This window comes from Anas platyrhynchos, chromosome 9, assembly GCF_047663525.1.
Source record: "Anas platyrhynchos isolate ZD024472 breed Pekin duck chromosome 9, IASCAAS_PekinDuck_T2T, whole genome shotgun sequence".
In the NCBI taxonomy this organism is placed as follows: Eukaryota; Metazoa; Chordata; class Aves; order Anseriformes; family Anatidae; genus Anas; species Anas platyrhynchos.
The window spans coordinates 14117733-14137404 of record NC_092595.1 but is presented as its reverse complement, the minus strand read 5'-3'; the positions used below and the strand labels follow the sequence as shown (position 1 = coordinate 14137404).

Below are 19672 nucleotides of genomic sequence, written 5' to 3'. Positions count from 1 at the left end.
ATACAGCCAAAAAAAAGCATTTCCTCTTTATTCTAACAGAAAATAACCACTTTCTACAACAAATCAAATGTTAACACAGCAAAGCAAGTTGCAAACTTGGTGAATGCACTCACTTAGTGGGCATCAGTTCTCAAGACAACTACTTTCTACATTTCCTTAGAACGACTTCATATCTAAGTCTCTCAAAACAAAGCTAAACCAAACAAACTCCCACACTTAGGAAAAGTTTGAAATTGCTTACCTTGAAGAAGCTCCGAAGAAAATACATTATGCTTAGCATTTTGGAAGGTTTAAAATGAGGAATTGTTCAATATTTAGAACATCCAAGGCCTGGGTGAATTCCTCCACTCCTGCTGTGTCTTTAGTTACATGCTTTCTTGTTGCTATTTTGGACGGTCTTAGTACAAGAGAAGCATGTGAGCCATGCCAGGAGCTTATGCTAAGGAGTTGCATAACAATTAGGGCTTATCTGTGCTGTGCTGTACAGTACAGCAATGCAAACAGGTTTGTTCACAGTTTACTAGCCCCAGAACACTTCTACTAGGCATGCCCAGAATGATGCCATTGTATTTGCTAAAGAAACTAAAGCTATTTGTGAGTGCTTCTAAAAGAACTGGAACTACAAAGGACAGCACATGTTCCCTTACATCCCCCCCAGCTTTCCCTTTTTGCCAACTTAAAGTTCAATCAGTGAGCATTATGCATGCTGCAGCATTTAAAAGCAAAGGCTCCCACAGTATGAGCTTTCTAGCTACTGCTTTTAAAGGTGAGGGCAAATTGCAGAACAAGTCTTTTGAAATGCAGAAGAGTACAGACATTTTTCAGTTTCTTCTTCTCTCTCACTTTACAGTAATGTATCTTAAAGACTATCTGTGTTTCAGTAACATTCAACAACACAGAGGTGCAATTTATGCCATGTAGTAAAAAAATCTTTCAACATTAAATTGCCAGGACTGAGAGTTACAGGTAGTATACTTAGAGTGGAATTAAACACAGGAAATACACATTGCAGACAAGTTCTCAGAGCAGGATCAATCTACACCTCAACAACTGTCAGACCCAGACTGTTATTGCATGCTTTCATTTATTTTTAATTGATCCATGGCTTATATTTGAACTATTCAAAATACCTGACACTAAAATCTTCACACCAACAAGAGATGTTTGAGGGACCTGCTCCAGAGTAGTTCCTGATACTCTGTGCTGCTGGCTACAGGAGAGAAATTAGGCTAAGCAGACAGATGTGCTGTGCATCCAGCACATCAACGCAGGAGGAGGGAGAAAATCTGACACCACAGCTGACGTCCCAGAACACCCGCAGAGAGGAACACCCACTCTAACATGAAACACACTCTCTGATCCACCCTGTGCAATGGAGGATCTCTGTGTCACCGCCCACCAGCAACCACGTCCCCCACATGCCTTGGATTTGCAATACCGCAAACCCCTCTATAGCTTCCAGCAGCCATTCTTCTTGCTGCTCTATTTTAAATAGAACTATTTTTGTTTTGGTAGGACATGCAAATAAGACTTTTATGCATAAATCAAATACTTTAGAGCAGGAAGCCGTATTTTAACATATACACATTTTTTCTGCCATTGTGGGAACGGCGTAAGTTAAGTATACCCAGTCATAAGGAAGGACACACCTAACTTGTTAGAAACTGGGCCAATAATTTCTAAATTGCAACATAAGGCTGGAAATAAAATAAAGTCAGTGGTTTGATTTGCCAAACGGCAGTATTTCTTCAATGAAATCAGTCCTGCTATCTCACAGGATTTCATGGATTAAAGAAGGGCTTTCCCTTAAATCTCAATTTTAAAAGATATACTCATCAGTAATATATATATGCAGCAATCTTTTTAAGTAAAATTTAGACAAGAAATTGGGAGGTAAACAACAGACCTAAATCCTAAAAAGTCTCAAAACCCAACAACAATTAAAAATCCATTTTTTTAAATGGACATTTTAAAATGTCCTAAGCAGTGAGTGGGCCCAGATGGAGTATTTTCAGTGCTTATATTTGTTAATTCTGAAGTTGAAATTGAAGATGACTTTTCACAGTTAATTCTGAAGTTACCATCTTTCATTTATGCTCCACTTATTGGAGATCTGTCAGGCACTCACCCTTCCTGCCCGCTGGCCCAGGGAGCTTCGCTGCTGAGGCGCAGCTGAAGCCAAAGCTGAGCTCAGGCTGGCAGCAGAAGGAGATGGCCACTAAGAGTAGCCCACCTCTGAGCCACCTTGGCATTTATTTTTCACAAATGAAAGGGAAAATGAAGCCATATTTGTGTATGAAGTGGTTTTAGTAAAAAAGCAACTTACATGCGTGAAGTATTTCTACTTCCTAGAGAGCCTCCTTCGCTGCAAACAGCGCCCCAAAAGCAGGACATTGCCTCTGTCCAGGGGGCTGCCACAGCTCTTGATTCCCGTTTCGGGTTCTGAAATGCTCATCTCCCACCCTATTCACCCACACTTTACTCGTTTGGGGCTGGAAATAAGGATATTTGACCTTTTCACCAGATTCCAGTAAATCAGATGAGATTTTTTCTTCAGAGACTGCTACATTTCTTGGACTAGTTTACTTCATTCTGCTTCACCAAATGGGATGTGCAGACTGTACGCATTCCCCTAATCCTGCCACTCTTTAAAGACAACAGTGCTATTATGGGAAGCCTGCCGTCCAAAACTTCACAAAAATTGCAAGAAACTTCTTAGAAATCAGCCCTTTGCAAACCTGCATCTCAGCCCAGCGTTATTGGCTATGTTAGCCTCTTCACCTACCCGAACAATACAGGTTAAATGCGGCACCCGTGCCCAGGTGGCTGCAGGGGCTCTGTGAGGGGAGGCCGGGGCTGCCTCACGCCAGACACAGCCGGTTCCGGCTGGTTCCGGCCTGCTCCAGATGGTCCCAGAAGGTTCTGCCAGGGAGCGGTGCAGGGAAGGTTTCTCAGATTGTGTTTCTCTCCATACAACGCCGTTTTAACTGATGATAAATTAACTTTCCTGAAGTTGAGTCTGCTTTGCCCATGGTGGTAATTTTGCCTTTATCTCAACCCAGGAGCTTTTTCATCATTTTATTTCTCCCCTGTCCCGCTGAGGAGTGAGAGAGCAGCTGGGTGGGTGTCTGGCACTGCAACAACCGGCAGGCCTAGCATAACCAAGAGAAGCTGCAGCCTGGATTAATCTGTGTTAGGATACGTGCAAATGACTAAAAGGTCTCCCTTCCCCCTTTATTCTACATCTAATGAAAAAAGTTACTAATGACAGTAACTTTGATTTGTAAATGTATAAAAAAATGCCTAAAATTGTGCATTTTCTAGAACGTCAACCTGCTGCTAGTACACTTTTTTTGTAGCTAACCTTTCATGGTTCCTCACTGCCCACCTCTCTCCCTACTCCCTGCTTAAAAGCAAACCATGGGTTCCCAGGAGTTCACTATTACAGAGTCCATTCGCTATTATGGAGCCTATTTTCAGAGTGAGGAGTTTGTCCCTTGACATAAAGGACATGTCCCTTGCCAATCACAGTGATTATTTTTTAGTGTATGATCCTGATGTTTCATTTGGTCAATGGGGATGTATTCTTGTCAGCACAGGCCTATAGCTGTTAATCCCCAAGTGCCCATTGCCAGTCACTGTTGCTTATAGTTAAGGTAGTGTATCTTAGTGATAACGCTACCTAAATCTGCATGCCCTTTCTGCTTTTTAAAGAACAGCAGCTGAAAACTGTCACAGAATCACAGAACAAAAAAAAAATCCATTTTGCCATTTGCTACCACAGACAGAAAAAAAAAAAAAAAAAAGACATGAAAAAAGACATGAACCCAAACATAGAGACACTGCTTCCAGCAGATCAGGAAGTATGGGATGTCTTAACCGCAGACATCTGTCTAATGTTAGGTACCAAAACCCTGTGGAGCATTGAGACTGGGATTTTCTAAAGACAGGCAAGTGACACTGAAACTCCACTATTGTACTGGTAGAACACTTCTTTACATGATTTCAAATATTTGACTACTTCATTTACCTTTCACTAGGGTTAGTTTAACATAGATGGATATTATGTAAATTCTATCATGTTGGCTTCCAAAACAACAAAATGTTAGAAAATATGCTGATAGTCATTCCAGCTTAATAGCTGCAAAGGTCAAACACAAGAAGTCTTATGTGCATACTGCATAGCATAAAGTGAGGATGGGGACTGGACCTGTCTTCTTGCCTTTTCTGAGGGCATCATTTGCTCCAAGGAGCAACTTCTGTGTTTTGAGGAAGCGGACTGTAGTTCAGGATGGTGATTAGTTACACAACAGCAATTTTTGCTGTATGTTGCCTTCCCCTTAGAATACAAAGTTTAGAGATGTTAATGTTCAAATATCCTCTACTAAAAAAGACATTTAATACGGCTTAGTGAAATCATCACTCATATCCCCAGACTCATATTTTGAAATGCTGCAGTTGGTAACAACAAGCTCAAGCAATGAAGACTTTATCTGTCACATTGACCTGGGAGGTAAGGGACATATACTGCAGGCAGCCATCACTAACTGCCTGAGCAAGATGACTTATGCGACCAAACAGGTCTTCTAATTTCTGAATGATCATGTCAGACACTTTCATCTACTGTGTAATTACTTCTTTGCCCTTAAGCAGTTCATTTGGTTCCCATTATCATAAAACTATACCTCTTGATGCAGCCTAACATGTTGGTTCAAGTACTCTTAGAATCCTCCTGAATTTCCCTTCTGTAATGTAAGTTTTTTGTCTTCATAGAAGGTAAGAGATTCTGGACTTAAAATGAGAAACTGCACTCTGGGGAGCTGAGATGGTTATTTCTGTGCTTTACCACAGCCTCACCTCTCAGCTCAGTAAATATTTGGACTGCTAAGCCAGAAATCTCCATGTATCAACAGTGGCCACCATCACCCAAGAAAATCCCATTGATGACACACATCAGCAAACAGCAACTAAGTTAGAACTTCTCAGACTATAGTTTACATGACAGGGCAGATGAAGAACTTGTTTTAATTATGAGCTTCTACAGAAAAATAATAAAATCTGAGCAACAACAACCATGTATCTAACCCTAAAAGGAAGCTACAAATGTGTTCAGTAAAGGCACCCAGCACTGATTGTCTCACCACATGCACTGGGAGTTGCTGGTGATGCCACAGGCAGAAGGAATGTCACTGCTGTCACCACATGCTCAGTCCCATAGGCAGATGACAGTAGTTTTGCTCCAGTTTGACACCTCTATTCAAGATGGTGCCCAGATTGTGAAAAACAGCAGACTTGCTATGAATCTTACAAAGTCAATTTAGAACTTGTTAGATCTCCAAGATACTCGCATAGGTAACTTAGAATTGGATGCCTGGTAACTTAGTCCAATAGGGAGCTATTGGTATGGTTTTAGACAACTGTTTCAAAGTTATAACCATTATCTCAGATTCAAGTTTGTTGTCAATACCTCTTCTACATGGCTGGAAACATTACAGGGGTGCAAATGAGAATCCAGTCCATAATTCTTAATATACCCTACACTGGACATAAAATCCATTTTCCTACCTTTGCATTAGCCCCAGATACACAGAAACTGCTGGCACCCACAGTAGGGTGAGATGCAGTGATACCAGATGAAGTGCTAATGCTATAGTGTCAAGCCATTAGGAACCCAGACATAAAGAGACATAAACCAGCAGTATGTACTCCCAGTCTGATGAGAGACTGAAAATGAAAACAGCCAATATTAAGGCTTTTAGAAGACTGTTTTCAGGTTAGAGTCAGGTTAGAGTCCTTGTCTAGTATGCAATCCCACTCTAAGGGCCTGACTCTACTGGAATCAAGAAAAAACAGGCCTTTGGGGAGATCTGATAAGAAAGAGAATAAGACAATGCTTTTTAATTAGTTGATAGATGCTGGTTAGGACAATGATACTATTTCAAGGGCTTGTGGAATTCAGATTTCTAATCTAGTAAGTTTATTGTGTGTGGCAGAGGCACAGTACCTTATGAAGAAGTTTGTCTGGAGCAGAAGCTGTGGAAATGATTCCAGAAACAGACAGTGCACACACAGCAGAGAAATTTCCATAAACTACTGTGTCCCTCTCTGATGAGATTCCACAGCTGATCACTGGGGAGTGAGAAATTTGAGAGCTTTCCTCCCAAGCAGGTGACATCACAAGGTTAGTTATCTGAGATGGGGCTAGTTCTTCAGTCAAGAACTACATCAAAACCAATAAAAACAAAGTACTTCTACTCGTTGTACAATTACTCCTTTGATTAACATAAAAATGTTGTTCTTGTCTTCAACCAAGGTGTTAGCATTGTATGCTTTCACTTGTAGCAGAAATAATTAGATTGTGTATACATAGACAATGGCTACACAATACACATAGACTTAGTCACCACTGGAAATCCCATGTGTTGCTCTGCTTTTATGAACAGCTTTTTCTGGAAACTCCCCATACGTAAATGGTCAAACAAAGATGAGAAAGAATCAAATTAAAATAAGAAGGTATGCATCTCTTTCCTAGCAAGGCATGGCACTTGACAGGAGTAAAAGACACACAGTTACTAGCATTAATTCCTCTTGGCAACTTACTAGTAGCTGTTATGCATGTTGTGACCTTGTACTTGAGTCATAATACAGATGGCAAATAGTAACACCTTAATGGGCAGGTGTCAAAAGCCCCCAGAATCACATTAACTTGAATATTTTGGAATCCTGAATTAGTCACACAGGAGAACAGTCTCAAGTAAGCCTCATCAGTTGCTTGCACAACTGCAATGCACCTGGTTCACTGCAAATGACTGAGATAGAAAGGAAGATGAGAACTGGAACAGAAGCTGCTGCAGGCTGGAACTGCCATGCGCAGGGAGAAGGGAGGATGAAGTTCATAGACTACCAGCCTAGCTTGCTCCTGTTGCCATTATTTCTTCAGGTCTGCATTCAAGATCAAAGAAACAAATTTGTGAAAGAAAAATAAAGCTCTGTTAGTGATTGCATTAATGCAGTTACAGCTGCAGAGCTGATACTGCACTAGACCATCTGTTGGGACCTCTTTCTCAGGCAACAAAACCTATTCATCTTTGAGCTGTTCCAAGTCACTGTCACATTTAATATGTGATCCAAGAAATAACTGTGTGTGTATTAACTCTGCTGCTGGTATTAATTAAATTAATGTCTTAGAATTTAACCTTTTCCACCAATCAGTACCACAAGACTTGTAACACATTTCTTGATAGCAGACACAACTGGTACTGAAGGTACATTTTACATGTTGTTTTTCAGCTTGCTGTGTTCTAAAGCGTTCGTGTATCCACTGGAGTGATATGGCTGGGGACTGCAGAAGTTCCTGTTGAACCTGGAGTGTTGTCAAGCAGTGTAAGCATGGAATGAAAAGAGACTATTTGTAACCATGTAAGCACTACTACTCTTTCATCCCAACAGGAATTTTTCTCTTTCTCTACTTCTTCACTATGATGTATCCAAGTTGGATGAATCTTGGAAAACTGGGCGTATTTGTTAAAGATACCAAATCAAATACTTAGACCTCTACTCAACCTTTATAATAACTGGCCTGCTTCACAAGCCAGTAGAGTTGCACTAATTATGAGGCTATATTGATGCTGTAATAATAATAAAGACTACGTGCATTTCAGCACAACCTGTAGCAGTCTGCTGAGGAACTCAGGATGATATCAGGCAGCTGCACTTTCATGGCCATTATTTTAGTTATGCAAGGTCTGCTATAGCTGCAATGCATACAGGTCCTTAGAATAATCTGCACAAAATGCACAGCTTGGGGATATTGATATGGTTCTAGTTTTCAAGAAATAAATAAATAAATAAATTTAATTCTGCCCACTGAGGTCCAACAGATATTTGCACTTGTTAAATGCCAAGCACCAAATGACATTCCTGAGCTGCATCTGGCACTCGCTGCCCTTCCAGTTATTCCCATTGTTGAGGGTTATGTGGATTATTTCCCATTCGGTAAGGTATTGTTAGGTTTGGATGAACAGAAAAGGGATGCCTATGATGTAGCACTCCCTGTCTACTCACAGTAAGATCTCTTCTTGCATGCATCTGACATATTTGGGACAGAAACTTTTCACATTCATCATGGATCAAGTTTTACCTCTCAGACACTGGCCAAATACCCAGGCTTGTCACACTGACTTTAAGAGAAGAATGAAATCCTGCCAAAGGAAGCACAACTGCCAGGAAATAAAATGTTCACTGATAGATGCATACAGGTACAAACCTGACTAATTACAATTTTAACCTCCCCTCCAAAACTTGAAAGCTTTTAAAGCTTTCCTCACCACTTTGAAAAGAGACAATTCTTACACCTAGAGAGCCAGAAACATTGGTTCATCCTTCTGGATACTACACAATTCCAACTGTTTGCTCACACTTTAATGGCAAGACAGAATTAGACATGATTCATGTTCACTATTACGTTCTGTTGCCACCACATTGAATAACCTCACCAGAAAAGCCCAGACGCCAACATGTTGCTGCTTTGAGCCAGCTGACCAAAGCTTCTCTTAGGTACAATTCTAACACTAAGGACAGCAAAGGAAAGTTACTAGATCCCAATAAAAGAATGGAATGAAGATAGGTCAGATCCAGTCCTACCAGCTGAAACACTTTACCAGCCTTGCTTCCCCATGCCACCATCCCTCACAACTTCAGTAAACATCCAGTTTTTGCAAAGAAAAGCAACCAGTCAAGCCAGCTCACTTTAAATCTCACCAAGGTCCTCCAACAAAATGCAGCCACTGATATGCTTACCAAGAGGTGCCATAATTTTGTTTAAAACAAGGAGGAATTGAGGAGGGATTCAAGTAACTACCATATCTGTTCTTTGAGTTAAACGGATCTACAATAAGGGCGTATTCCAGCACAGAAGGAGAGAAAAAAAAAAAACACACAACAATTCAACTTGTGTTTGAAGACCTCAGGAATAACTCAGGGAAAAGATTGTAACAATAAAGACAAATAAATAAATAAATAAATAAATTTTTTTTCCAATAAAACCCTTCTTTTTCAGCTTCCCAAAAGAACTGCAATAATTACATTGTAATTCTAAGACCTTCTTAGAGCAATTTTCCATGACAAGAAATGGAAAATATGTGAAAAGCTGACAGTGAGATAAAAGTAAAATAGTTATTTGTATTTAGAGAGGAAAACTGGATCTGGATGATCTAAGCAATGGAGAAAGTCAAAGATGCAGAGCCCTATACACTTGAATGAACTAGCAAGTGCCAGGGTACTTGAGTACAGCCCAAAGAACCCAGACACAAATGCCCGTAAAAATACAGTGTGATGAGGCCCTCAAACTAAACATCCCAAACAACAGAAATTTGTTAGGGGGAAAAAAAAAAAAAAAAAGCTGAAGATCTGGCAAATCCATAATCTAAAATGAGCCAAGTTTAGAAGATTTGTTGAATTTTACTTTTGCCAAACACTACTTCTGCTTGTGTTGACCGCACCCGGTCTATCCTGTAAGAGAATCACGCAAAAGTCTCTTTCCAATCAGCTTTCCACAGGAGGAAAGATGAAGATGAGAAAATGCTGTCCCAAAAGTTGCAGTTCAAGCAAGAAATGAAAATGTTCCAAGCTAGAAAGAAGTCACTGCAACCCAATCTTAATGTTGTTGTGTATGCCTGGCATTAGTAATTCGACTGAAAGCCAGCTTGATTGTCTCTGATTTTGCAGTAAATCAGGGCAGGACAGAAACCATTCTTATGAGTCATTAAAGGTTAGCTAGTTTAATGGGCTCTCTTTGGTTCTCCACAAACCGTTTCTTTCTTACAAAGTATGATATAGTCTAAAAAAGGTTCTCAGAAAACACACATGCTTGCAGAAAATACCAAATCAGAAGGCCTGGTTTGCTCAGGCGCCCAGCTATATACCAAACCATGATGGAAACAGCACTCCCTCTGACTTACAGGAAATGTCATTCCTTATGCCCTTTCAGTCCTTGCTGTTTAATCACTGAGCTTCAAATCACATGTACTAAAGCTCAGGTGAGTCACCAACAACAAGAAAAACAAGATTAAGCCTGTCATATCCCATCTGCCCCATGCACACAAAACCAGTTGCACAGCTCCAGGACAGTGAAACCCATAGACTGTCATGGAAAGAAGCCAAGTTCCTTTTCGCCATATTCTCCATTTGCCATCTTTTCTTTAATGCAAATCTTATGTTAACAGAATTTCCTCACTTTTTTCTTACTGCTATGTGCTGTTTGTTAGGAAAATCTCACCCCAACAATCTTTTCTACAAATTGAAGTTCACTAGAGCATAAAGCTTCTGCAGTGTTGATACATCAGGAAAGCAGCATGCTGCTTCATGTCTTGACAATACTATGCCAACTATTAAAGTATTATTTTATCAAAGGTGTACTTAAAAGTTCTTCTACCAACCATCATGCTGAACTACTGTACAGTAAAAAATAAAATCTTTCATATGATTGACCTCACTCACTGAGGATTAAATGAATTCTAGATACATCCATTTCAACTGAAAAACTGATTGTGGTTGCAAATTGACCAAAGTCATACACCTAGAAAAACAGCAGTGTTACCTAGCTGTCATTAAATTAACTACCATATATCATAAATCATATAATGCTCGGATACCTTCCTCAACAAAATAAACCCATTTTAGCTGTGGACAACTTTTTCCTCGTTCTAAATCTGCTAACTTGTTTGGAAACTTCAAGCAACTACATCTTCACTTAGATGATATCTCTAAGTAAGTAACTCAATGCACCTATTTTCTAACACAGGCAATGTTAGAGCAGCAGTAAAGCTGTCTGTATTACATATTTCTATACCACAACATAGCTTTTTCTAAGCTTTTTATTTTCCTAACTGTAGTTCAAACCACACAGAAGACTGATTTGCCTCCATTTAAAATCTGTGCTAGCCTTATCTCAAGTAAGGAAACTTGTGCTTCTACTTCCAGGGATCCCATGTTGTGTAATTAATATCCACTTGAACACAACCAGTAAGAAAATGAGGATTGAAAAACAATTTAACTTCCTCCACAACCTCTTCTGTATCACATGAGCCTATGTGGTACATCTCATCCTTGTCAGCAGCTATTTCCTGAAGCCCATGCCTTGTGTTTCCTGCAAATCAATGAAAGGGATATCAGGCTATCTTTTATGGTTTCAGCAAACAAAATTTTGTATGCTTCCACTGATAATAAGCATTACCGCAGGAAAACTTGCTTGCTTAGAGAGCCCTAAATACAAAGGAATGCATAGTTTCTATATAAGTCCTAATTTTGATAAACCATAAATATTCAGGGTAGGTTGGAGTTAGTATCTAATGGCTTGTTGTGAGGAGAGGTATCTGTAGAGACTAAAAGTATCAGCCAAAATTTTCAAACACAAATACTAAGTACAGGCTTTTAAATCTATACCAAGAGGCTGAACATTTCAGCTGTCACTTCACAGTTTGTCTACAGTACCCTATTTTCAAACAGGGGCCAGAACTCACAAAATGTTTAGAATTTAAACATGATGTGCAGCTCTTATCAGAAACACTGCATTCTTTGGATATCAGAAGTATCAAACATTCCCTTTGAGCTCAAAGGATTCTCAGTGCTGTTTGCAAGAGCTGAACTTGCTTTTAAGTCAGTCACCTTTCTGAACCAGTAAAGGAAGTGAGCTGCAGCTGTTCAGCTGTTGTAGACACTGTGGTCCACATCCTCCCAAACAGTTGCTATACTTTTCCAATAGGCTCCCATGTTAAAAACAGAGAATACTTCTTTATGTGAAAAAATTACATTTTCAAGACTGTGCATAAGCAGACAACTCACTTTCAGCTGGAAGCCTTCTATAACTGGTTTCACATACACACAAGCTTGTTTTACTACTTAATTTTCTAGGGAACAAGCAGAAACATTTAATATCCAGGATGTCTGAAGAATGGTATTCTCTCAGACAGGAACTCCATGAAACCAGTTTTACCATTCTGTCTTTTCAAAGGCAAGCATGTACAGGGTGTTGTCTGATGTTCTTCTTAGAAGAACACAGGGAAGGGGATAGATTTATGTATCTGTAGCATGAAATTCCAGGGATTGGAATGGCAGATTGTTTCACACATATTAAACTGCCAGAGAAGATTGCATGCTGTTTAAATCTCACACAAATTAAGAGACTGCATTTTAATCACTTTACATAGGTACCTGCTAGAAAAGGCCATAAGCTGCAAAGAAGCTGCAGATAGCAGTGACTTGCAAACTTTCCTCTTAACGTTACTTGGAATTAAGCAGTTAGGTTTATTTTTCATTTTTAAATGTGTTCTAATTTGGGCTTCTCCTCAACTTACATCTCTCCTCAAGACTGCCACACAGAACCACACACAAGCACACAGAGCAATTTCCCTTACATAATGAGGCAATTTTAGTTACAGAGGAAATGTGCAACAGCGTGATGTGTGAACTGCTCCATGTACTAGTTTGGGAAGGAAGGGAACCTCCCAGAAAGGAATTTCACTGGCCAGATGCTTTCACAGTCTCACTTGCATCACCACTTTTATTGCTTTTTTTTTCCATAAAGTTCACTTATTTTAAATTAGAAGAACAATATATTAATATGTTCTTGTAAATCACTTTTATAGCTAGGAAGCCTGGCTCAAGTTTATATAAAATGATTTTGGCAGCAGATAGACAAAAGCCAGATTAGAGGAAGCAGAAAAGATGTACATATGGAAACTGAGGTGGTTTAAGACTTTGGGAAGAATGAAGATGTAATAAATAAGAAACAGAGAAGATGCAAGATGGTAGACTCTATAATAAGCTTTTGAGTAGAGGAACTGTGCAAAATGACAGCAGACACAAGCTGTGTTGCAGCTATTCCACCTCCCTCCCACCTCTACCCTCAAGGTCTTAACCACTGAAGAGTAATGTTCTCTTGTGATCTTTCTCATCTCAGCTGATCCTTTATTACAACATGTAGAGTAGAACAGTTTCAATGGGAAGACACAAGAACATTCCTACCAGCTGTTCAACACATGGTTGAGTTATGAGGGGTGAGAGTGTTCTTCCAAAGAGTGAGAAATAGGGGTTTTAGTACTCACAGGAAGGAAATAACTGAAAGGTCAGCATCTGTGTCCTGACTGAATATTCTACTGAGCTACTGCAGAAGGGTGAAACCAACATCACTTGCCTTTCACTGTATCCAGAGCCCACACATATAAATATACTGACCAGATAAAGCATCTCAGGTGAGATTAACAGAGGAAATTACTTGTTTTCACATTCCACTATATACTGGGGAACTGGGGAACTTACTGAGTTCTCCCAGCTGTACAGTAACAGCTGTACAGTAACTGAGCAGAAGTTCTGGGGAAAGGGTTCAGAGGTTGAGATAAGGACATGGAGATCACTTGTCACGTGTCCCCCTTTTCCTTTGAGGAGGAGGAGTGAGACGGCAACTGTGGTAGAGTTTAGCTGCCCTGCAGGGTAAGACCACCACAAGACTGTGTTGAAATAGATGTGTTGTTGTTTTTTTTCTGCACATTTTCTTGCAATAATTCCCCCTCCCCCCCAATAAAGGAAGCTGGATTTTGTTTTAACCTGGTAGAACAGAGTTCGTTATTTCCAGTCCCTGTAGATAAAAGGGTCTCTCTGACTACACCATGAATGAGAAAGCATGTTCCCAGCCCAAATACATGAAGGGACTCTGCACCTGGATGTGGAGCTGCCTCGTCTCAGAAGTACTCTCTTCTGCTTCTCCAGCAGTCCTTATTACAGCACTTCCATGACACTCCTATGCAGAGATGTTGGGAAGGAAGAAGAAAAAAGTTAGTTGGCATTTCAGCTTTAGGAAACAAGGAGCTATCAGCACAGTTGCTTTTCAATTCACCTGCCCACAAAAAAAAATAATATATATATATATATATTTCATATATATATGAAATAGTGTTAAAGGAAGATCACTCTGGTTGCAAGATCAAGCTTTTAAACATTAAGAATTACCAGAATTAAGATTACCCGTGTGACCCAAAAGCAGTTCTCTTAAGTATTACAGTACAGTCTTTAATTATGTAACTTAAAGGGTTTTCCACAAGTTCCAAGCTGCATTCAACAAAGGAACGGATAAATCTCACTTAGTATTCAGGCACTTAGCTTTATCATCATTGTTCAGTGTACAAAGTAGATGGAAGAACTATGGTAGGCACCAAAATGTCTCCATAGCTTTGTGTGTTATGGAAAAGTGAAGGCATGCTGGCAGGAAAGAAAAGCACAGACCTTGCTCCCATGCCAGCAGCCAGCCATTGCATAAATTGTGGCTTCTTTAGGGCACCACTAGGGGTTTCCAGAAAAGACAGAGGTTTCTGCTGTTTATAGCTCTGTTGACTGAGAGGAACTCACTTCCATACTAGTGCAGGCATTCTCCTGCATGCCTTAGAGCATTCAGTCCTTTTCTTATTTTATCCCCCTACTCTTTCCATATCCCATCTGTCCTCAGCCTGTAGTTACAAGTGAAGGATCAAGGGTATATAAATGTGAAGTTCCCAGACAAACCCTGAAAAGAAGGTAACAAGTGGCAAAATGCTTTTAGCTCCAAGAGAACATCCCCCACTCAGTCTGAAGCACTCTTAATTAAAACTTTGGAAATAACTATAAGCATTCAGCTTTGACATTAGTGGCATCTCTGGAGGAAGAGAAAGAGATAATAAGTAATGTTTTGCTATTTATTGTGGGAGATGAATACAGCAGGTGGCTTCGTCTGGCTGAAGGAGAAAGTCTGAATGTCTGGTATATCATGGAAAATGACTTCTGTGAGCATCTGATGAGGTTGAAAGTCATAGATTTGTGTTCTCATTGCCTAGGCTTGTATTGTGGCAATGTCTCACTTGGTTTGTTTATGCAATATGACTGTTTACAACATTAAACAGGAAAACATTGAATTAAAATTTCAATTGCAAGCATCATCAAGCTCCAGCTCCCCTGAAGTCCCATTTATTTCCACAGGAAGCATTAATGTTAGTGCCTTAGAGACCTCACTGACTTTGGCTGAATTCAGCCTCAACACAAGTTAGAGGAGCAAATCTCTCTCCCCAGATCAACTAACGGTATACATAAGAGAAAGTGAAAGAAACTATGAAAGAGAAAAAAAGACAAAAGGCAAGAAACACAACTAAACTGAGGTTAGTCACTATGGGATGGTTCGAGCTGCTACTTCTCTCTGTTTAAAAACACTGAACTCTTATTTCTGTCTTAGGTGATTATCTGAAACTTGTAATAAAAACACATCACAACAGGGAGCATGAGATACACTAGCGCAGATGGATCCCACATCTGGGAACTGATTTCCTCCTACACCTTCTTTTATCATGAGGAAAGCCAGGACAAGTATTTAGCACATGTATTTTTTCTTCATTCCCTATATGCACGTACTACTACAGTAGGGAGCAGATATCACTTATCTTTACTTATGATCCTACACTAGTTTTCACCATAGGCTCTATGTCTAGATGCTGAAGAGGCTCCATACCATCCACAAAGTGAGGAGATGCAGTGCTGACCACTCTGTAAGTAGCTGCTACCTTCCTCTGCTCATCCCACCTTAGGCTACGAAAAATGTGTGAGATCTGCAAAGAATGGAATGGAACTCAGGGATACACTCTTTGCAAATTCATATTTCTGATGCATTAGTGGATTTTTAAAGCTTAGTCTTTTGATAACTCAGGAATATCATTAACTAATTGGACTGTGTAAGCATGAGGATGGATCTTGTGGGGAATTGGGAAACAACACTGCCCTCACTTTATTGTGGGAAGCATTCCAAGCCATTGGAGGTGTCTAAAGGGGCTTGCATCTGGTTAGGGAGGATATTAAAACCAGAAGAATTGGCATCAAATTATGTGCTATCTCATCTTGAGCCAGGCCAGGTTATCACACTCTATTTGCCATCTGCCCTCTGGTGGAAGGAGGTTCTGCAGAACAGCCAAACAGGGAAACTGGTGCTGTGCAGAGGCCAGGTGAAGGCCACAGGTGGGTTCCACATTTCTGCCTTACTTCACTGGAAAGCCAGACTTTGGTTACAGATGGGCCACTTGCGAGTAAGCCAGGAGGGACTAAACTAAAAGGAACTGACCCTGAGCAGGTATCCCCAGTCCAGAGGCAGGAGATCTTCGCCAGGCTGAGGTTGAGTGGTAGAGGACAGCCCTATAGCATAGCACCTCTATATGTAGTCGCCCAGTTTTGAAAAGTGGGTAGACAGCACTTGCTGCATTTGTGTCCAGGTCTTCTAAAACTCTGAGCAGAAGAAATGCTTGCAAAGCTTTAAAGCAAGGTCTCCGTGTTAATCAGAAAGGCGCACTCTAGTTGCAATCATTGAACTGTAAGAGCTTTGATTTCTTCTTACTGCCTTCTCTGTTGAGTCTGGCTGTATGCCGGTACTATTTCATCTTCAGAGAGACCAATTTTTTAGCTGCCCTGTAGTGTTCGTAGTACTTACTATATTAACTCATCTTGCCAGCAGACGGATATCTGGATGATATTCCATTTCAAAAGCATGTGAACATCATCAGATAATTTGAAAATATTTTTGTAATTGAGGTAGTCAGAGAAAGTGCCCTTAAAGCTATATGAGCAGCTTTGATCCTGACCCTTAAGCATTGTCCAGGAGTTGCAGTTCCCTAGATGTCACACTCTACCCCCTCTTGTATAAGAAGTACAAGATAATAAAAATTTTCGTAACTTCTTGGTATCATAAGATATTTCAATCCAAACTCTACAGTCTCAACTTGTTTCCCTGAAGAACCTAGGCAAAAAATATTGACTCACATAAAGGAAATTAAGGACAACGTAAGTATTTAGGGACCTGAATATTAGATGATATAATAATGATCACATAGACCTAAATAACTATGCTGAATGCAGTGTCAGTGATTATTTTTTTCCATGTCAGGACTGAGTTCATAAAATTCCTAAGTGTAACAATTTATTTTTTTTTTTAAATAACCAAGAATTAAAACCTGGGAATATTCCAAGGCAAAAAGTAGCCAGTAACGTAGTCTAGACATGGTGAGAAATGCAGTTATAATACTTAATTTTCAACAGAATGCAGTTTTTCTGTTGAAGTGTGAGAAAAGTTCAGTATGACTTAAAATGCGCCTACTGAAAATAAATCTGAACTACAAATGACAAAAAGGAAGGCAGTGAGAAAAAATAAATGCTTCACTAAGGCAGAGTAAGTCAGAGGCTTACATAAGAGCCAGAGAACCTGGGGAAAGAGGGCATCTTTTATTACACAGGTAATAAAAATGCAAAAGAGAAAGCTGAATCACTAAGAGAAGGAAACCGATGAAATTAGCAACTGTGAAATGGCAGAGACTGAAGGCCTCGTTTCAGCAAGAAGTAATCATGATTATGAAGTTAAAACAGCCTTCTGAGTAGCTATTTATAAAGGACTGATATAGAAATTGGAAGAAACTTGGCTACCCATTTGTTGGCTTAATTTCATTTATCCCTGGGTGTTAGAAGACAAAAAGATAATTTCAGTGTAGTCACAAACATTTTTGAAAAGACATGGGAAAGTCCAAACAACTAAGAGAGCCTATACTATATTGAATACATATGCCTGACATTCATCTTAAGTAGAGTAATAGAGTAAATAAGGAGAAAGGAAATGTCTAAAGCATAGAACCACAAGCAAAGCATGCTTACAAAGAACACAATTTATTAGGCAGGGACAATGAGGATATTCAGACTGAAAAATTAACATATGAAAAGGAAAGGCATTTGTAGCGTAAGTATTTCTATGCTACTTAATATATGACTTCATGAAACCTACCATTACCAATCAAAGTTGGATCTGATGCACAAATATGAGATCAAAACACAATAAAATAAAGTTTGTGATACAGACTACATTTTAAGGAGATATCTTGAAAAGACTTCTTCACTTACATCAAAATCTCCTCTGTATATTCCATCCTTTAAATTATGATTATAGGATAAGATTCCAATTGATTAAAAAAAAAAAAAAAAAAAAAAAAAAAACCACAGAGAATAAGTTTTAAAATATTTTATGCCACTCATGAATTCAGTTAAACAGTTAAGCCGTAATTATCATCCTAGGGACTCAGGTTATCATTCACTGTCACCTGGGAAAATACATGACATTTTCAAATGTAGACAGGCTTTGGGTGAAAGAATGCCACTATATTAGTTGAAATTCTATATTTTCTTCTATTGAAAATAAGATGTCTTGTCTAGTTATATTGCAAGCATTAGCTGCAAATACAGCTGGGTCTGCCTCGCTGGAAATTCTGCGACATGGAGGTCGTGGGAGAATCTACTTGTGCACTACCCACATCAACTGGCATGTGGGTCTGCAAGGAGAACCCTGCTGGGGGACAGCAGAGCAGGCAGGAGGTAACTTAGGGCTGGGGAACTGAACTTTCTCCTGTTGAACTGGTAGAAACTGGAACCTAAAGAGACTATGAACTATCTTCAAGAAGACTGTCTTCTGGTAATGCATTTGCGGCATCTGTATGGCAGAGATACTTAACAGGTCATTTCATCATGCAGACTCTTTTGTTATCCTGGCTCTGATACATGGCTCTGTATTTTAACAATTTCTTTAATCCCCTAATCATCGTACAGTATCTTGAAAGTACATATCTTTCTTTCCATGTCTTCCATTTATCACTATCTTGGAACTCCTTTTCTGCTTTCTGGACTGTGCTTGAGGGCTGGAACACAGCTGAAACTGATATTCTGTGTTATGAACCTTGTAATTCATGCTAATTTCAGCACTCACATTTAATTGGTGAATTAAATATTCACGTTAGTCTCATGTATGGAAAAAATGGCACTATCTACACCTGTTGTTTATTGAGGTGCTATCTCCAGGTATATCTTACAAGAGAAAAACATTTTTTTCTTTTAGTGATAGAAAAGTTTCCACGCTAGTTATGTGAGTTTATAAATTCATATATCAACTTGACAATAACAGAGTTCTCACTTATTTCACAGGATCCCTCACAACTGTATATTGATTACCAGCCTAGGTTTTTGATCAGGATCTGCCAGCAAAGATGAGGTCTTCTTGGCAGAGCTTTTCCAGTTGCAGAGCAAGGAGCTGGAGGCTGGGACGGGAGACAAACAACTGCCAAGTATGACAAAAAATTGTTTTCTGAGATGCTGGAAGTCTCAGAACTTCATGTTTCCAAGGGAACACAATGACACTAAGAATGATTAGAAAGCTACTATTATTTCAATTACAAATCAGACTCTGGCTACGGCCTAAATAGCACTGGTAAACCAGCAAAACACAACTGTTCATATAAAGTGCTTGGAGCTCTTCAAGGATGAAGAAAAAACGATGCGTCTGAGTAAGACTGGATATCTTCAAAGACCTGAAACTACAAAGTTGAAGATTAGCTGCCATTTTGTGCAAATTTCAGTGAGTCTTAATGCTGGGCTTACAGATAAAGGCTTCTGAGAAAACCCTCCAGTAGAACAAAAAATTTGTTCCAAAAATTACTCATGAGTGGAAAATCATTTTTGCAGAAAAGTCCTACAAGCAACAATGGAAGTCAGCAGGGAACAAAGGCCTCTCTCATGTATTTATAACAAGAGATATTTCTTCTGCTTTTGTTGTCCCTAAATCAAAATCTGCTTTGACCAG

The 19672-nt window shown here is 39.5% G+C and overlaps 1 protein-coding gene across 1 annotated transcript in view; it reads right to left on the bottom strand.

Annotated features, from left to right (window-relative positions):
* The window catches only part of ARHGEF4 (Rho guanine nucleotide exchange factor 4), a 206113-nt gene that overhangs the window by 161191 nt on the left and 25250 nt on the right, over positions 1-19672 (bottom strand). Inside the window, exon 3 of the mRNA XM_005014360.6 lies at positions 13715-13795. Within this exon, the coding sequence (XP_005014417.6) occupies positions 13715-13795 (81 nt within the window). The remainder of the gene's footprint in view (positions 1-13714; positions 13796-19672) is intronic.